The following is a 17,218-nucleotide window of genomic DNA, read 5'->3' on the forward strand; positions in this document are numbered from 1 at the left end:
CATGAAGCCTTTTTTAACCTGAAATAATTTTCTTGAGGGCAAGCAAGTTTTATGCCGTCCATCATGTATAAAAACGATACTTTGCAGCTTCTTACTACTTTGCCATCTGTTGTCTGATGAGTCCCTATCTCTACTATTATTATATATAAGTCACTTTGTGTGTGTGTGTGTGTGTGTGTGTGTGTGTGTGTGTGTGTGAGAAAGAATTCCTTCCCAAACAGCTGAGCCCATCTTTTGCAAATTTCACACAAATCTACTTTATATGTCTGCCAATATGTTTTGTACAGAAATTCATCTGATAAGTATTGAAAATCAAAAAAATCCGATCTTAAAAATAGCTTTTCTCTATTATAGATAAAAAAAAATTTTACAGGGGAACATTTTACATTACACCGGCAAAGAAAGACAATAAAATTTCAGCAAATCATTTCTTCTTAAAAAAAAAACAAAAACAACAGATTTATTATAATCTGGAGATATAGCTTAGTGGTAGAGCATTCGAATACAGATCGAATGAATCCTTATTCAAGCCCAAATGTACCTCACCACTTTATTTTAATTTTTTCTTATTAATGAGTTCAATTTACAATAAAAGAAGATGTACCATTTAAAATCGCCACAAATCATTTCTTTGTTTGCATATTTTAAAACGAAACATTAATCAGAAGTGACATTTCCAGGGCATTCATCGTCAAGTCCAAATATCAGCTGACATGATATAGTAAAAAACCCAAAAAAAAACACACAGGCAGAATTTGATGAACAGCATTATCATTATTACTTTTTCTAATTTTTAACAGTTTTTTATGAATTAGTCCACAGGGCAAATTATTCCTTGTAATATATAATATTCAATAAAGGATTGGTTCTATAACAATACATACACAATCTGCATAAATTAAAATATCATGTTTAAGCATATTGTACAACCGGGCAACGCCAGGCTGCCAGCTAGTACATGCTAAATCACAAAATTGATACACTAAAGAAAAATCAATATAAAATTTAAATACGCAAGCTAATATTATGAACATACATGAGTGTATTTATAAGACAGACGCAGTCCCGCTTGGTGTGCCCATCCAAATTTTTTCGATTCAGTTAGTTCTGCAATAAGGAATTTTCCTTCCAAAGAAATACAATTACTCCAGTTTAAAGACAATTAACTGCGGTTTATTTTTCTTTGAGGGTTGAATAGCAGATTTACAAAATAAGATTTTGTCTGACAAAACCAAATATTCAAATCAATATGATCCTATAAGAGATCTAAGGCCCTAACTTACCTGAAGAACACACTGACCCAACTAACTGCAAATCTTCAGAAAAGGAAACTGCTTGTGTCCTGTCTCTAACTGCCTCATCTTTTCATCAACTGGAGCCTTTTCACACCTGACCAAAAATTGTAGATTCTTGTCTTTGTCAGTGGCAGCTGACTACTCAAGATATCCACTAGAGTTAATGGCTAGACAGTGTCCATTCCAAGAGCCTACTTGCAAATAATCTCAGACATAACTTTTCTCAAGTGAGGTTGTTCTCAGTCTGAACACCATTTAATGAGGTATTTATTTTATTTCAAATAAAGAAACATCTCTTGAGTGGCTGGACTCAAACCAAAGATATTTTCAATTCACTGTAACCCCTTCCCTTTTCCCTTAGTCAGATTGTATGAGTCCATAATTGCTTATCCTAATGCTGTTTCTGGGGATTTCTTCTCTTTCATCTCCTCTGAGTGTCGTTGTCTCTCATATTGGTGGCTGTTGAGGGGTGTATGGTGGTTCACAAATATAAAAATATAAAAAACACAAACGCTGACACATTTTTATACATCGGTTGGACTCTGGGTGCATGTGTGACACCATCAAAGGAAACCATCCTCTACATGCTAAGATCCACACTTACGTCTTTTGTTGAGGCTGTGTTCATCAGTTGATCTCATCTCATCTTGATTCGTTTCAAGCCGACTATGTATGGAGTATTGTTGCCACATTTGGGCTAGTGCATCTGCTACTAGGCTGTCACTTTTTGACAGGGTTCAAAAAAAGAATCGCCGATCTAATAGGTCCTGCACTGTCAGCTATGCTTCAATCTCTGTCCTGTCGACAAAATGTTGCATCCCTCTGCCTGTTTTACAAGTATTTTAATGAAAGTTGCTCAGATAAACTTCAAGCCCTTGTACTCCCTCGCCGTAAATACACTCAACAAGTAGCTAAATCCCACCCTCACATAGTAGAGATCCCCAGGTGCCGGAAAGCCTTCTACTCAGACTGATAGATTTTGAAATTCCCTTCAGAGTTCCTGTTTTCCTGACTGTACTGATATGCAGAAGTTCAAACGTAATGTAAACAGACATCATGCCTTTCAACCTCCTACATAGTATCCCTGCAAATATCCCAGAAAGTAGCCCCCTACATCCAGGTGGTACTGTGCTTTGTTTGGGGTGGAAATGAAAAAAAAAAGCCACAACTGTCCCTGTCGTAAACTGTCACAAAACTCATTGCTACTTCTAAAAATCTCCATAAACTAACTTTAAACATATTGACCCCCATTGTTCGCTCATTTATTTTCATTCACTGTCACACCTCGATTAGTACTCCTATTTTAGTTCTATTTATGTACCTTGGTGAACAACTTACTATACCTTTGTTCTGCTGATAAACTTATTTCCTTTTTAATTGTTAATACTTTTGTGAAATGTCGATAGGACAAGACATTTATCATTGTTACATCTGCAATTTGCATGCACTTCAAAAACATGCTGCCCAGCGCATATTTACACTCTTGACCGTTAACTTTATTAAACAAATACTTAACTGGCCTTAACCAAGGTTTTCATGCAACTAAAATAAATTATATTGTAGCACTCATACATTGACATTTTCGTCCACTTGGGGAAAGCAGCCCTAATGATGTTGTTTGGTCACACAATAACTAATTAGATTCCTGGGCATATTAATTTTGACCAGACCTATGAAGGATTACACCTAGACTTTTTGGGAATTGCAAGCCTGCTATTTTAACCTCCAACGAAAAATAAACCTCTATTAATTGTTTTTAAACTAGAGTAGTGGTATTTGATTGGAAAGATATTTATTTTTGTTATGTAACATAGTTTATGTAACATACTACATGTTCACACATGCATTAATATGTAAATACCCGGGACCCAACACATTGTAGCAGAGTATGTCGCAAGGAACAGAAGACAAGTAATGATCTGATTCACTTTTTTCCATTGTAACAATGACATTTATTTCCAACGAGATATTAACAACAACATATTATTTTAATCTCCAACAAAAAATAAACCTCTGTTAATTGTTTAAATGATGAAAAAGAAGACCACGCAAACAGCATTGAGGGTGGTGGTTGTCAAGCGAGGAGGAGTGCACGTGGTCTAATATTTTAACCATTGCAAGTAATGCTTGTCAGTCTTCTTGAAATACGTGGTGCCTTCAATAAGTTTCCAGACTTCTTTTTATACAAGCATTTAAAATTGTCATAGACTCTTGAAAATTCAGTATGCTATTGCTATACATCTTATGAGATGACCGACCAATTATTACGATTTCAGGTTTAACTGAACAGCTACAGCAGGAATTGGAATACACCCTACTAAAGCCTGATTGCCACAGCTGGTAAATTTAAAAAATGCAATCTGGACGTGAAGAATACTGTAGAAGAACGATATGCAATAAAATTCTGTTTTAAACTTGGAAAAAATGCCACAGAAACGTATAGAATGCTTCAGACTGCTTTTGGGCCATCTTGCATGAATCAAGCATCAGTTTTTGAGTGACATAAGAGATTCAAGGAAGGAAGAGAGTCTGTGAGGGATGATGAGAGGTGTAGGGGGAGTAAGGAAGGCAGAACTTTAGAGCTGATTGGCCAAATAAAGAATTTCATGGATAAGGACCGTCATGTGTCTATAGAGATAATAAGTGCACAATTTGATGTCAGGGTGGGAATTGTACACACAATTATTTTCAAGGAACTGAAGATGCAGAAGATTTGTGCAAAGTTTTTCCCAGCAGTGCTCAGAGAAGATCAGTGAAAAAGATGTTGTGATGACAGCAAAGAGATGGTTAAGCTTATTGATTGAGATCCCGCAGTTGTTGATGCTCTGGTGACATGCGATGAAAGCTGGATCTGCTGCTGAGACCAAGAGGCAGAGTTCCCAGTGGAAGCATACTGGTTCTCCCAGACCCAAGAAGGCCACACAGAGCAAATCCACCCAGAAACTTATGATCCCTTTTTTTGACAGCACGGGCATGATTTACATGCAGTAGGTTCCCACTGAACAGTCAACAAGGAATACCATGTTGAGGTTTTAAGAGAGTTCAGGAAGAGATTCCGCCAGAAGAGGCCAGCACTCTTCAAATCAGCTCAACAGCATTTCCACCAGGACAATGTACCAGTCCACAACTCCATCCTTATCACAAACTATTTGAATAAGATGAGCATCAAGACAGTTCCTCACTCTCCCTATATTCCAGACCTTGCTCCCTGTGACTTTTAGTTATTCCCTAAGCTCAAAAAAAAACTTAGAATCTGTCGTTATGAGATAGTTGAAGAGATGAAAGAGGCTGTGATGAGGGTCATTGACATGCTCGCACAAGAGGACTCCCAGAAATTGTTGGAATGGTACAAATGCATTGCAGCTGGAGGAGATTACTTTGAAAGGGGACTAGAGTTTTGTGTGTGTACTATCAATAAAAGGTGCCCACAAGAAAAACGTCTGGAATCTTATTAAAAGCACCTCGTACTTTAATAGGACATTTCCAATTCATACTAAAGGGTAGACATTGTTACTTTTAATTGGGACAACCTTACTTAATGGAGTACAAGAAACCCGTTCCAATTAGGTGAGATACCTAGATATTAAATTTTATACATGTTGGAGACATTTTCTTTTAAGTGCATTTTTTTAAGAGTTTTTGGGCAAAAAAAATTGGTTAAATTTTACTTTCACAACACATAACTTTCATTTAAATACATTGATGCATTTCTCGTGTTTAAAAAAAAAAAAAAAAAAAAAAATAGAAGTGATCACTGAGTTGACACTACGTAGTCCCTATGTACTTTCCTCCCCACAAGGGTGGGGGCAAAGTCAAATATGAGATGAATTTTACCCACATGGAAAACCAAACTCCTCAAAAATGGGTATTTTGAATTAGGATAAAAATTAAGATTGCCTTAGTCTGAGCGAAAAGAAAAAAAAAATAAATATAGTACAAGAACAGATACTGGACTTCATTCCTATCTAAAAAGGCGAGTCATTTAATTCCAAAGAATCCTTTAATTATTAGTTCTTCAATCCATCCAAGTTCATACCTTGTCTTCTCACTAGTGATGCCATTGCATGCGTCTGCTGTCTCCTCAAAGACATTAGTTGTAATCAGAAGCTATCAGACATGTTTCTTACATTATATTATTTAATTAAGTAATTCGCAACCGATCTTAAAAGATAAATGATTTATTCACTGATTGTCCAGTAAATCGAAAGATACAAAGGAAGAAGAGAGAAAATATGTGAGACTTATTTTAAGCTCATCGCTAAAATACTTAGCATTCTGTGAGACAATCTTCAATATGGTCGCTTCATCTGAATTCTAAAGCACTGTACCTACTCCTGTCTCTGACATCTTCCAGGCTGAATATTATGGGCTTCCTCCCTTATAAATTTTAGCTTATACAAGAACGGTCAAAGGTGTGAACCCTTTGTGATCCCTTGCCTAGGATATATCCTTTTTACACATAAGGTCAGATCTATCTCGAGCAAATATATTTTAGGTGATATTTATACTAGCAAACATACCAACTAATACAACTGTGCAACATTCAAAAAAGTACAGAACATCTGTAGTCATTTTAATATGCACAATGGTATGCAAAATCCATTTCTGGCATTCTTTTTATTGAATTTAGGTAGTTTTTTTTTATTACCACTTTCAAGAAATCTTAGTGACATGAGTGATCAACATGACAAGAGATTCCATCAGGATATTTTAGTGATGAAGTAACGCTTTAAAAGAAAATTGAAGGCAAAGTTGTGTGCGACGGTTTTAACCATTGGGCCATCACGAATTGCTAACAGAAGCACGTTTGAATTTATTTAATTACTTGGATTTGGCAGGTGCACATTTTAATGACTTAATGAGGTCAGGTTTGACTGCGGGATATTATTTCATTTACTGCGGAAACGCTTTTTTTTAATTTTTTATTTTCCCAAGATGTTATAGGAAAAAGACTAACCCACATGTGGCGAGCGACAAATGTTGAATATTTATCTTCCTGAAGTCGAGCAAATTAAATAGACAGGCGAGCTCCGTTGTTAACTCAGAGATATTACGATTTACATGTGATATAAAAAGTTTTAAGAAGTTGTGAACCGACCGACCGCTTCTCTGAAAAAAAGCCTTTTGTAAATATACAGAAAAAGCGAACACACATACATTTTTGCTTATATAGATGAAAATGGTGCATAATCTAGAGAAATAAAGGTTAGATTTCATATTGGGATAATTTTCATACACCAAAACAGGTCTTACGTGGCATATACTTTCTTCAACATGAAATTTGTTGCACAGTCTATTTAACACAAGGATTAAGAGTAGTTTTATAGAATAAAACTGAATGAGAAAATTAGTTTTCTTTGGTTTAGGAGCACAAATGAACTATAATAGAATATTGTTATTGGTAGTTTAGCATTATTAGACTGGTGTAAGACTATATGCTAAGTCCTGGCAATTGTTGGCTCCAACGTTTATGTGTTGTTTTCTGTTAGATTTCATTTTCTCATTCTAGCCATGTTATTTGCTGAACTGACAATCACCAAGGGCACAGACACTAGTTTACAAATACATAAAAACAAAAGCAACGCATACTCACAAGAAAAAACACAAACTCGGATATATTGTATAAAAATCAGTTGTGCTCCTGGTGCCTGTATCACACTATCGCAGAAAATGACCCCCCCAAATGCTAGTGTCCACATCTTAGTTAAGTTCCAGTGTATTAGCTAGGACCCATTTCATTTCAATATTATTTTTAAATATAATATACTAGAGGCCATCCAGCGTTGCTCGGTCATAATATATATATAAATATTATATTTAATTCATACAGAAACTGAGACATGCATGCGAGTATTCTGTTTTTTCTAAACAGTTCATTTCTTGTAAAAAAAAAAAAAAAAATACTTGAGCTGATATCGAAACCAAAATCTAAAGACAGGAAGTAAAGTACGATAACCATTAGACCAGCTTGACAGGATCTTTAAAAAGTGTTTTCAAACCTACTTATTCTTAACATAAGTAATCTGTCAGTGAACGATTCATGCATACACATTTGTGAAACAGTTGACAACAGATAAAAATCCAATGGTCACCCCCACCCCATGCACCAATTTTTACCCATTAGCACTCCTTTTTTTCGTATAAAAACCGATTAAAAAGTTTTTCACATGTCTGAATACCCTATATACCAAATTTCAAATCTGTAAATAAAAAATTTGTTGAGTTTGATAAGTGTCCTCACTTTTATAGATATATAGATAAGAATATTAGGAAATTATTTTTTTTTTTTTTACTTTTTCATCAATAATTTTTTTTATAATAAATATTTACACATTTTTTTAAAAACATGCTTATATGCAGACACATTTTCACAGAAATAATGAATATTAAATGTAACATGTCCCATGTTTTTCAGATCAATTAAAGAAACCTAATTGGGCATATGTAAAAAAAATATGCAAAAAAAATAAAAGAATATATAAATATACTGATTGAAAAAAAAAAAAAAAAGTCTTACTTATCATAGTTAAATACAAAATTTTTTATAAAAAAATTTTGCAAAAATGAAACGAAACAAGAAATCGTGGAATGTAATTAAGTGGAATAAATATATCCCAAGTGAGGAATTGTACAGTGAGATGGTTGTTCACATTACATTTAAACTTTTGCATGCTCATAGTTTGAGAAACAACGTTGTCCAGGAACTAACACATAACCCCAGTTGCAAAGAAAAGAAAAGCGTTTCAACTCACTTTTTTTTTTTTTTTTTTTTTTTGGTTATATAACCACATTCGTTTCCTCATTCTCTTTGTGATATCATTTTGGCTATGACATCTCTCACGTGATCGTCTTCTCCAACATCATCAAAATGCTCTCTTTTTTAAAGTCTTCTTTTTTCTTTACCGTAACGTCATTTCACTCATGGCTCTGTATTTGCATATTAGTTGTCTGTGCTTTGTTACACAGAGAGGAAATTCCAAAGCTATTAAGAGTATAAAGCTTTCCAGTGTCTGGTAACTTCTATAGTGAATGGAGTGGAATATTGTTGATTGGCAGGTAGGCTGGAATTTATGTTGAGGCAATACAAGTGCATCAAGTTCGTTGGAGTACATTCCATTGAAGTACTTGTAAAACAAGTGCAGGGGCATAACACTGCAGCGATGGGATAGAGGCTGAGAGCTTGGTAAACGATGTTGATCTCTTAGAGTAGAGGCTTTTTTTTTCTTTTTTTTTTACTCTAAGATGTGGTATTTCTAAAGAAGATAAGCGGCTGCAATACTACAAAGAGACATGCTTGCAATGGACATGTAACTGTATAACTGCAATGGTTTTATTAAGTAAAGATTGTGTGTATGTGAGGGGGGGGATTTAGTATAATAAATTTGTAATATTCAACAGGTTTATTGTATTAGTATTTAATATTGGTTATGATTTGTTTGTCTAATTTATAGTGTTGGGACGATTCTAATATTTTTACCCTGATTCCAATACAATTACTGATTCTGTTCTTAATTCTTGATTCAGATTCGTTTTTAAATTTCTAAATATGGAGTTTTTTTGTTTTTTTTTAGGAATGGGGGGGGGTAGGATCAGTGCAAAAACTCATGTAACGCATACATATATTTTCACAAACGTAAAAATACACTTGTTGGGGTGATCTATAAATTTCAGTTTTACTGGTAGTTTAAAAATCAATATTTATCATTTCATCATTAATACGAGTCATGGAAAATTAAGTTTTTAAAACAAAAACAAATTAAAACAACAAAAAGAATTGTTTTAGCATTGAAAAATAGATACAAATTTTCCCCATTTCAATATCCCCAAAAAGGTTAAGATTTTTCCAATTCCTGATTCCAATTAATCATCCCACACTAATAATTTATAATTTGTGTGTCCATCTTCAGTGTAATGACAGAGCAGTGTTCAGACGGATATGCAATGTCTGGTCATATCAGACCAGACTTACCAGCTCTGGTACCCTAATAGTGACGCTGAATATACCAAAGCTGGACAAAATTTTAATGATCAGTTGGCTAAGTTGGTTCAGCCATGTTGAAAAGAGTGATTCCTGGATAAGAAAATGCAGAGAGCTCCAGGTGGAAGAAGAAAGTTGGACGATTCAAGATAACTTGGATGCAAACCATCAACAAAGACCTCAGACATTAGAATTTAAATGGAATCAATCCTCAAGACTGCCAAGCTTGGAGACAGATTTTAGGCTGTCAGAAAATGTCAGACTCTTGACTAAGGAAAATGATGATGATGATAAGAAAAAGAAGAATTATAATAAGAAGAATTATAATAAGAATTATAAGAATAAGATGATATCACTGCATTATAGTTTGATGGTCGTATTGTTCATGTTTTTGTAAATACATTGTTTATTTGTTGGATAATTAATTTCTTGGTAAAGTCTAGCAATGGTATTTTTTGTGTAAATATGAAGATCAATAGTTAATGTTATCATGGTGTTTTCTTTGACGGCTTGTTCTAGTTGATTTATTGTGTGTTTGGTTTTAGTGTTTTAGGTGAATATATGTTATAGAGTTTAATTATTTGGTTTTTCAACTCTGAGATTTCTATTAATACCTTTTCGAGGGGGTGGGTCATAGAAAAGGGTGTGTGGCGTATATGTATATATTTGTATAAACAAATATAAACTTCAAAATTGGAAGATAATCCAATTAAGAGAGCAAATCTTAGACAAACAACTGTCTCAATATTTTTTCAGATAGTGCTATGATACAAGTCTTAAGCTAAGTACAATTTATCATCATTCATATCTATAAAGTTAGGCATATGTGCACTTGTACATGTGTGCCTCCCTTCAATTCCTGTGTTAATTGTCAGTGTCCTTGAGTTAGAATGCTAGCCTGTAAAGTCGAGGATGCCTGTGATTGGGTTCACATTCTTCAATCGTCAGTAATTATCATTTCCTACACTGATGATGGCACAAGCATGAAACACTAGTGTCTTTAAGCATAAAATATTTATACATGTACATGTGTGGTGTGAACTCTGAAAGTAATTAACCAATCATTACAAATTTTGGAACACAGCTGCTAGGTGTAAGGATAGGTAACATAGGTTATATTTAGTTTTAATTATATACAAGAGGACTAGAAGCCTTTTGTGAATATTCAGATACCCTGGACTTTGATGAAATTTTCATCATGATATTAATCAATTAATGAATATTCCCTAAATTTTACTTTATTTAGAATACTTTAAAGGGTTGCTATAGAGTATAATGTTTGCCTCAACCTACCATATAATAATTAATAACTCAGTGAAGTCCCCTACCCTCATCTCATGATTTGAGGATAACTTTTCAAAGTTCCGGATGTGTTTCAATTTCCATTTCAGGAATGTGGTTCTCAGCAGTCAAAGTGGCAGGATTCTTCAGAGAGTGAATAAAATAAATTATTATCTCTAAATTATCAATATTGCTCTTTTGTTTAAATTTTATCATCATTTAGTTTTTCATGGGGATGGGGCATCCTACTGGATGCCAGATAATCAGCCACAATTTCAATCACCACAACCAAGAGATCTTTTTAAGATTCTAACCGTTCCTGTATGTACACTGAAGTATCTACTCAAAACAAACTCTGCAGAGACCATTCTACATCCAACCTGGATCTACAAATAAATTTTATATATGCATGCATATTTATTATAAATATGTATTCCTGTTTATTTGTTTGTTCACAATGACGTTATAGCTTATCTATGTATAATATATATCGAACACAGTGAACATTCCAAAGCTAAATATATATATTTTTCATTCATAATATTTTATTCTAAAAGTATTGTCTTACATGTGTTTGGTTGATAGTCATAGAAGATCATGTCATATATGACATCACAGCAAAGTTTAAAATGATGCAAAAATGCAAAAAGATTCCTGGCCAACATCGGGTAATATACAGCTAGTATAAAAATATTTCATTTTTTTACTTACAGACACTTGTGTTGTCATGCTTACGCAATCATCAGTGTAGGAAATGATAATTACTGACAGTTGAACTAAGAAATATATGTATTTCTTAGTGGACTGAGAGTTGAATACTGAACTGAAGAGCCAAAGATGATTGTGATTGGGTTGGAATCCCTCAACCACCAATAATTATCGCTTCTTACACTGATGATTGCGTCAGTATGAAACACTAGTGTCTGTAGGTAAAAATAGTCTATCTATCTATCTATCATATATATATATATATATATATATATATATATATATATGCACACAGACACATATTGCCAATATTATTGACCAAAGTAGATGCTTAAAAAAAATTGTCTAAAATACGGACATCCTTTATATGAAACTGGGGTTCCATCCTTAGTTAAATCATACAAATGACTTAAAAAAAAAAAAAAAAAAAAAAATGTGATGCTGTTTGCTAAAGATTCATTATTTTCAGATAAAAATGAAGGGTAAATAGAGCAATTCAAGAAAAAGCATGACACCCTTTTTAGCAGCTAACGAAAAGCAAGCCTTCGTGCCACCCCCGATTTAATCCTGTTTCTTCCTCATCTTTTGCGGCAATTTTAAAATTTTGGCTGCTGTATTCTCCAGCCTTCACAGGGTTTGTATAGATTTTCAATATCCATTTTCAAGTACTTTTCAAAGTTTTTCAAAACCTTCTCCAGACAAAATTCAAGTTTTCAAAACAAAATTTGTTTATAATCTGAAGCAATTCAAAAAAGTGATAAAGAATCAAATATACACCAAATAAATGTTACCATAGCCAATAAAAGTTACTTTACAACCTACCTGCATCATTTTTTTGGTGTTTTTAAGTAGTTTTAAATACTTTTTATTTCATCTCAAATATTAACTCTTTTTATGGCTTTTAATTTCCAACCAAGACAGCTGTTGTCTTGTCTCCATTCTTTTGGCCAGCCAGCCTAAATTTAAATTATCACATTTTTTTTTGGGGGGGGGGGGGGTGATGGGGGGGGGTCACTATTTGAGAGTTTCGTCCATGCATGGAAAGTATTTTTTAGAGAAGGTGGGTGGGGTGGGATGGGGTTGGGGTAATTTTATTTATGGCACCCACCACTACTACTTCTCCTTGTGCCCCCGCCCACTATCAAATTAAATTATAAATGAGAACAAAAATAGACGGAGATCCGAATCTTTATCACAAAACTACCTCAGATAGTTTTGTGAGAAAAGCCGTAACACTTGTATCCACAATATTATGCAATTTCATAACAATGTATTTCGTTTTTATTTTCAATATTTAAAAAATATTTTCATGGTATTTTTTATAAAAAAAAAATAATTTAATACTATTTATCTCGATTTTATTTTTAATATTTCGACACAAATTTTTTACTGGACATAAAAATTATTATCAAGACATTTTCCATATTTTTAAGGACTTTTCAAGATAAGAGAAATAAGCCCTTTTCAAGGCAAAAGCCAAAATTCAAGGACTTTTTAAGTCTGTATAAACCGTGCTTCATCAGATACCTTTTATGCAGTCAATAATATTCGAGGAATTTTCAAGTAACCGCTTCACTTAATCCACTTAAGGATAGACTGAATTCATCTAATGCTTCATAACATTTGGTTATCAGTTAATTTTCTTTTTTAGTTCCTTTGTGTAGGATTGAACTTACAACCACTGGGCAGAATTCACTTTAAAACATCTCTTAATAAATACTTATATTTACTTGGCTATGTGTAGAGTAAGAACACAGAATAAGAAAAAACCTAATTGATTGAATAAGTGAGATGTTTATGCATTATAATTGGATATCTAAAAAATTTTTTTTAAATACATTTTAAGTAAAATCTCTATTACATAATTTGGTGTCATGTCAAAATTAGTATAAATTACAAAATTATGAAAAATGATTTGAGCAAATTTGCTAGAATTATTTTTTTTACAAAAAAAAAAAAAAAAAAAAAAAGGAAAAGAGAAAAACTTATCGCTCTGTCATTTTCTAATTTAAAATAGCAAAAGTGAAAACAAGGGAGATAAGTCAGTTTGAATACAAAATAGACTAAACTGCTAAAAACTATATTATTTGATCAATTAATTTTTTTTTGTATTTTTCTACTCAATTATTTTAATAATTTTTGGATTTTTTTTTTTTACTAATTTCACCATAACACGTAATTGCATAAAAATGTTTTTACTTAAAATGCATTTTTTAGATATTCGATTATAATGTATAAGCATCATAAATGGTTCCGTCTGAAGCAGGGCAGAGAGTAAATATGAAATTGCAAGCAATCAAAATGAGGAAAGCTGCTTGTAAACAGCAATACCATATCTTAAAAAGATCAGACAAATATTTGGACGAGAAAGTTTTCAAGATTTTCTCATAAAATGTTTTTTTTTTATGTTAATTTTTCAGTTCTATAAGAAAAGATGAAATGAAGAAAACCAAAGAAATCTTTTTAATGTTAATTTTTCAGTTCTATAAGAAAAGATAAAATGAAGGAAGAAAACCAAAGAAATTTTTTTAATGTTAATTTTTCAGTTCTATAAGAAAAGATGACATGAAGGAAGAAAACCAAAGAAATTTTTTTAATGTTAATTTTTCAGTTCTATAAGAAAAGATGAAATGAAGAAAACGAAAGAATTTTTTTCTAACATTCCCAAGATAAAATTTACAATTGAAATTTGGTAAAAATTTGAAATATTAAAAATTCTTATTAAATATTATTTTATTTACTTTATAATCTTTATTAGATATTTTTATAGTTATTTTAAAATCCTTATTAAATATTTTCTATTTATTGTAACATTCTTGTATATGTAATTTCAAAATTTTTATTAAATTTTTTAATTTGGAAAATTAGAAGTAAATATTCTTATTAAGTCTTAAAACAAATAGAAACTAGTCTAAATCTGATATATTGCATTTCAAATTCATGGTGAGGAAGATTAGTTAAATACATCATAACTCCATATGTTAGGGTTTACTGTTTCTTCATCTTCTTTTTCAATACAAAGAAAGAAAAAAATAAAATAAACAGCTGCACAAAATTCAATTATATTCAAATAAAAAAAATAAATACAAAACCATTATTTTTTTTTATATTTTTCACAATTCCATTTTTAATACGTACAAAAGTTGCTTGAATCCTCCAGAATATTCATCATGTCTCTCTCTCTTTTTTTTTCTTTATTCAGTAAAGAGAGGGGGAGGAGAAGACCCCCATCCAACTTTTAAGACAAGCTGCATAATAAATCAACAATAAACAGAATAATTTATAGATTAGCTTATTCTTCTGCATGTCAAATCAGTTGGCATTTTTTGTTGGGTTTTTATTCCCACCCCAAACCTCAAATCAAATTAATTGCCCCCTCCCCTCTCAAACCATGGATAAAAAAAATAAAAATAAAATAAAAAGGGGGAAAATTAGAAGAGATAGGCAAATTATTAATCTTTATACCGATGTCCTTCTGTTCTTTCGGGTTCACCACGGACCCGGTTTCGATAAGAATAATCGTCCCTTTTGTGATTGCTCTGTTTGCTATAACTTTTTTCCCTGTTCCGATGCCCACCATCACTTCCCCCATCTCCACGATCAAAATTCCGCCGATGGACATCTCGATTTTGCCTATCTTTATCATAGTACCTGTCCTCACGTTCATTTTGGTCACCAAGGCGGTGTCGATGGCTGCGATCCCAGTCCCGTCTGTTTTTGTCCCACTGATCACTGCCGCCCGTGGAATTACCGTCACCCCCATGACCTCTTCTCGAATGACTCCCCCTCCCATCATCACTGCCACTCCGACGAGGACGATGATATTCATTAGGATCCCAGTCCAAGCTACGCGATTCCCCAGCAAGAGATGCAAGTTTCTCGTCAATGTTCATCTCTCTTGGTTGGTTGTCCCTTGGATGGGACGTTGGTACAGAGTACTTTGCACGTTGATCAACTCCGTTAACACGTTCTACATCCCCAGTTGAATGTGGATAGTGTTGAACCTTGTCATTCTTAGAATCGGCTCCTTGGTGTTTCTTGCTTTTTTGGACTTTGGATGAAGTTGCTTTATCTGTGTAATGAAAACAAACATAAAAAATATCAGCAAATGGTTAAATCTAGAAATTTTTTCCATTTATTTATTTTTACAAGATAGAGTTTGGAATTCCCTCTATATTAAAAAACAAAAATAAAGAAAAACTGTATGATTTATGTACCCCAAAAACAAAAATACCATATTCCAAAAATCACATAAATTGATCAAGTAGTTTTAATTTTATTAAAAAAAAAACATCATTTTAAGTGATTAATGGGAATTTGCAGACATTACAACATAAATCTAATTCATATGAATCATTGTTGAGTTATCTCCTTTTATTTCTTGACATTTTTTTTTCAAATTGGCAGTCATAAACATCACTTCTCAGATACACATAAGATTTGATTTTATTATTTAAAAATAGAACTACTTAATCAATTTACATAATTTTTGGAAGATGATATTTTTGTTTCATCACAGGTACCTACACCATAGAGATTTTTCTTTATTTTTGTTTTTTTAATATAGGGAGAATTCTGAACAAGAAATCATGACTGAATAGAAAGGAGGAAAAACAATGCAATCAATCAAATCTCTTTCTTTGTAATATTTGGATTTTATTTGTTAATAAAATCCATCATACAAAAATATTTTCTTAAATACAATCCCTAAAAGAAGAACAAAAAAAAAAACAACACTTCCCTAAAATGATTAACTTTTTTTTTTCTTTTTTTTTTTTTTAAATATTATTTGAATCAAATTCTTTAATTGCATATTGCTTCAGATTATAATTTTGGGAGTCAGTCTACGTCTCTCCATGAAAAAAGCAAAGATAAAGAAAAAACTTTGATGTACGTACGTTTAACGGAAATGAATATATTGTACACCAAAATTCAAGTAAATTGATTAAGAAATTTTAAAGAAAATCAGTTTTTATTTAGAATTCAACTTAATTAAAAGACAGAAATACAGATAAATTTTTATGTCAAAGATGTCAGATTTCTGTAATCATGTAAATTGACCAAGTAGTTTTTTGTTTTTTTAACTAATAAAATCAAAATTTATGACTTTTTTTAGCGATTTTAATAGTAAATTGTATTACAGATTGATTTTGATCTGGAGAGTTCGAATTAAGTTTCCTTCTCCTTATTTATAAAAGACGCAGATAAAAAAAATAGCATTTCTATTCATTTATTATTTTTTTTTTCCAGGTTTGACTAAATTTCTGAGCATTTAAACTGCACTTATCTTTCTTTTGCTCTTTTTTGTTTTCTCCAAATTATATCTGCACTATTAACTAAACACTGAAAAATGCTTTTTCTCAGCAGTATGCATTATTTCTTAACCAGTCTAAACTTAGTACCCAAGCCAAATTGCTCTACTCTTAACCAGCTTATAAATGGGTTCTTCCAAAGTAAATTCGTTCTAAATCTGACCCCCAAGATCATGACAGAACCTCCCCTCATCATCTGTCTTACTTGAGTGGGTCAGCCATTGTGCACAGAAATTACTTTTCCATAGCTACCAACGTAAGTAATAGATGTACTGAGACTAAAACTGCCTTCAGGACTGCCAGCAACCACTGTAAAAGAGTAATAAAAGATGCAAGAGAGCTATATGCTCAGTCCGTCAAATCCAAAGTAGCTGAGCAGCGGCTTGGTTCCCACCAGTTTTGGCAAATAGCAAACAGGATCCTGAACAGATGCGTGCATTCCATTCCAACCATCATCAATGGACCTGAGGTCATCTCATCAACATCGGACAAGGCCAAGCTATTCGCCAAGAACTTTGCAGCTAACTCTACCCTATGCGACGAAGGGCATCAACTCCCTGTATTTCCTCCTACAACAGACAACACCTTATCCAACATACAAATATCTGTGCACGAGGTCGCCAAACTAATCAAGAACCTTGATT

The 17,218-nt window shown here is 32.7% G+C and overlaps 1 protein-coding gene across 2 annotated transcripts in view; it reads right to left on the minus strand.

The window, feature by feature from the left end:
* Positions 1-14,308: 14,308 nt before the first annotated feature.
* LOC145239751 (uncharacterized) overlaps positions 14,309-17,218 on the minus strand; it is a 92,566-nt gene continuing 89,656 nt past the window's right edge. For both annotated transcript variants that reach the window (XM_080103157.1, XM_080103158.1), the window contains exon 18: positions 14,309-15,334. In XM_080103157.1, coding sequence (XP_079959283.1) covers positions 14,715-15,334 — 620 coding nt within the window. In that variant the 3' untranslated portion in view covers positions 14,309-14,714. The remainder of the gene's footprint in view (positions 15,335-17,218) is intronic.

The sequence above is a fragment of the Euprymna scolopes genome, chromosome 19 (assembly GCF_053919585.1).
Source record: "Euprymna scolopes isolate OS-2025 chromosome 19, ASM5391958v1, whole genome shotgun sequence".
Taxonomy (NCBI): domain Eukaryota; kingdom Metazoa; phylum Mollusca; class Cephalopoda; order Sepiida; family Sepiolidae; genus Euprymna; species Euprymna scolopes.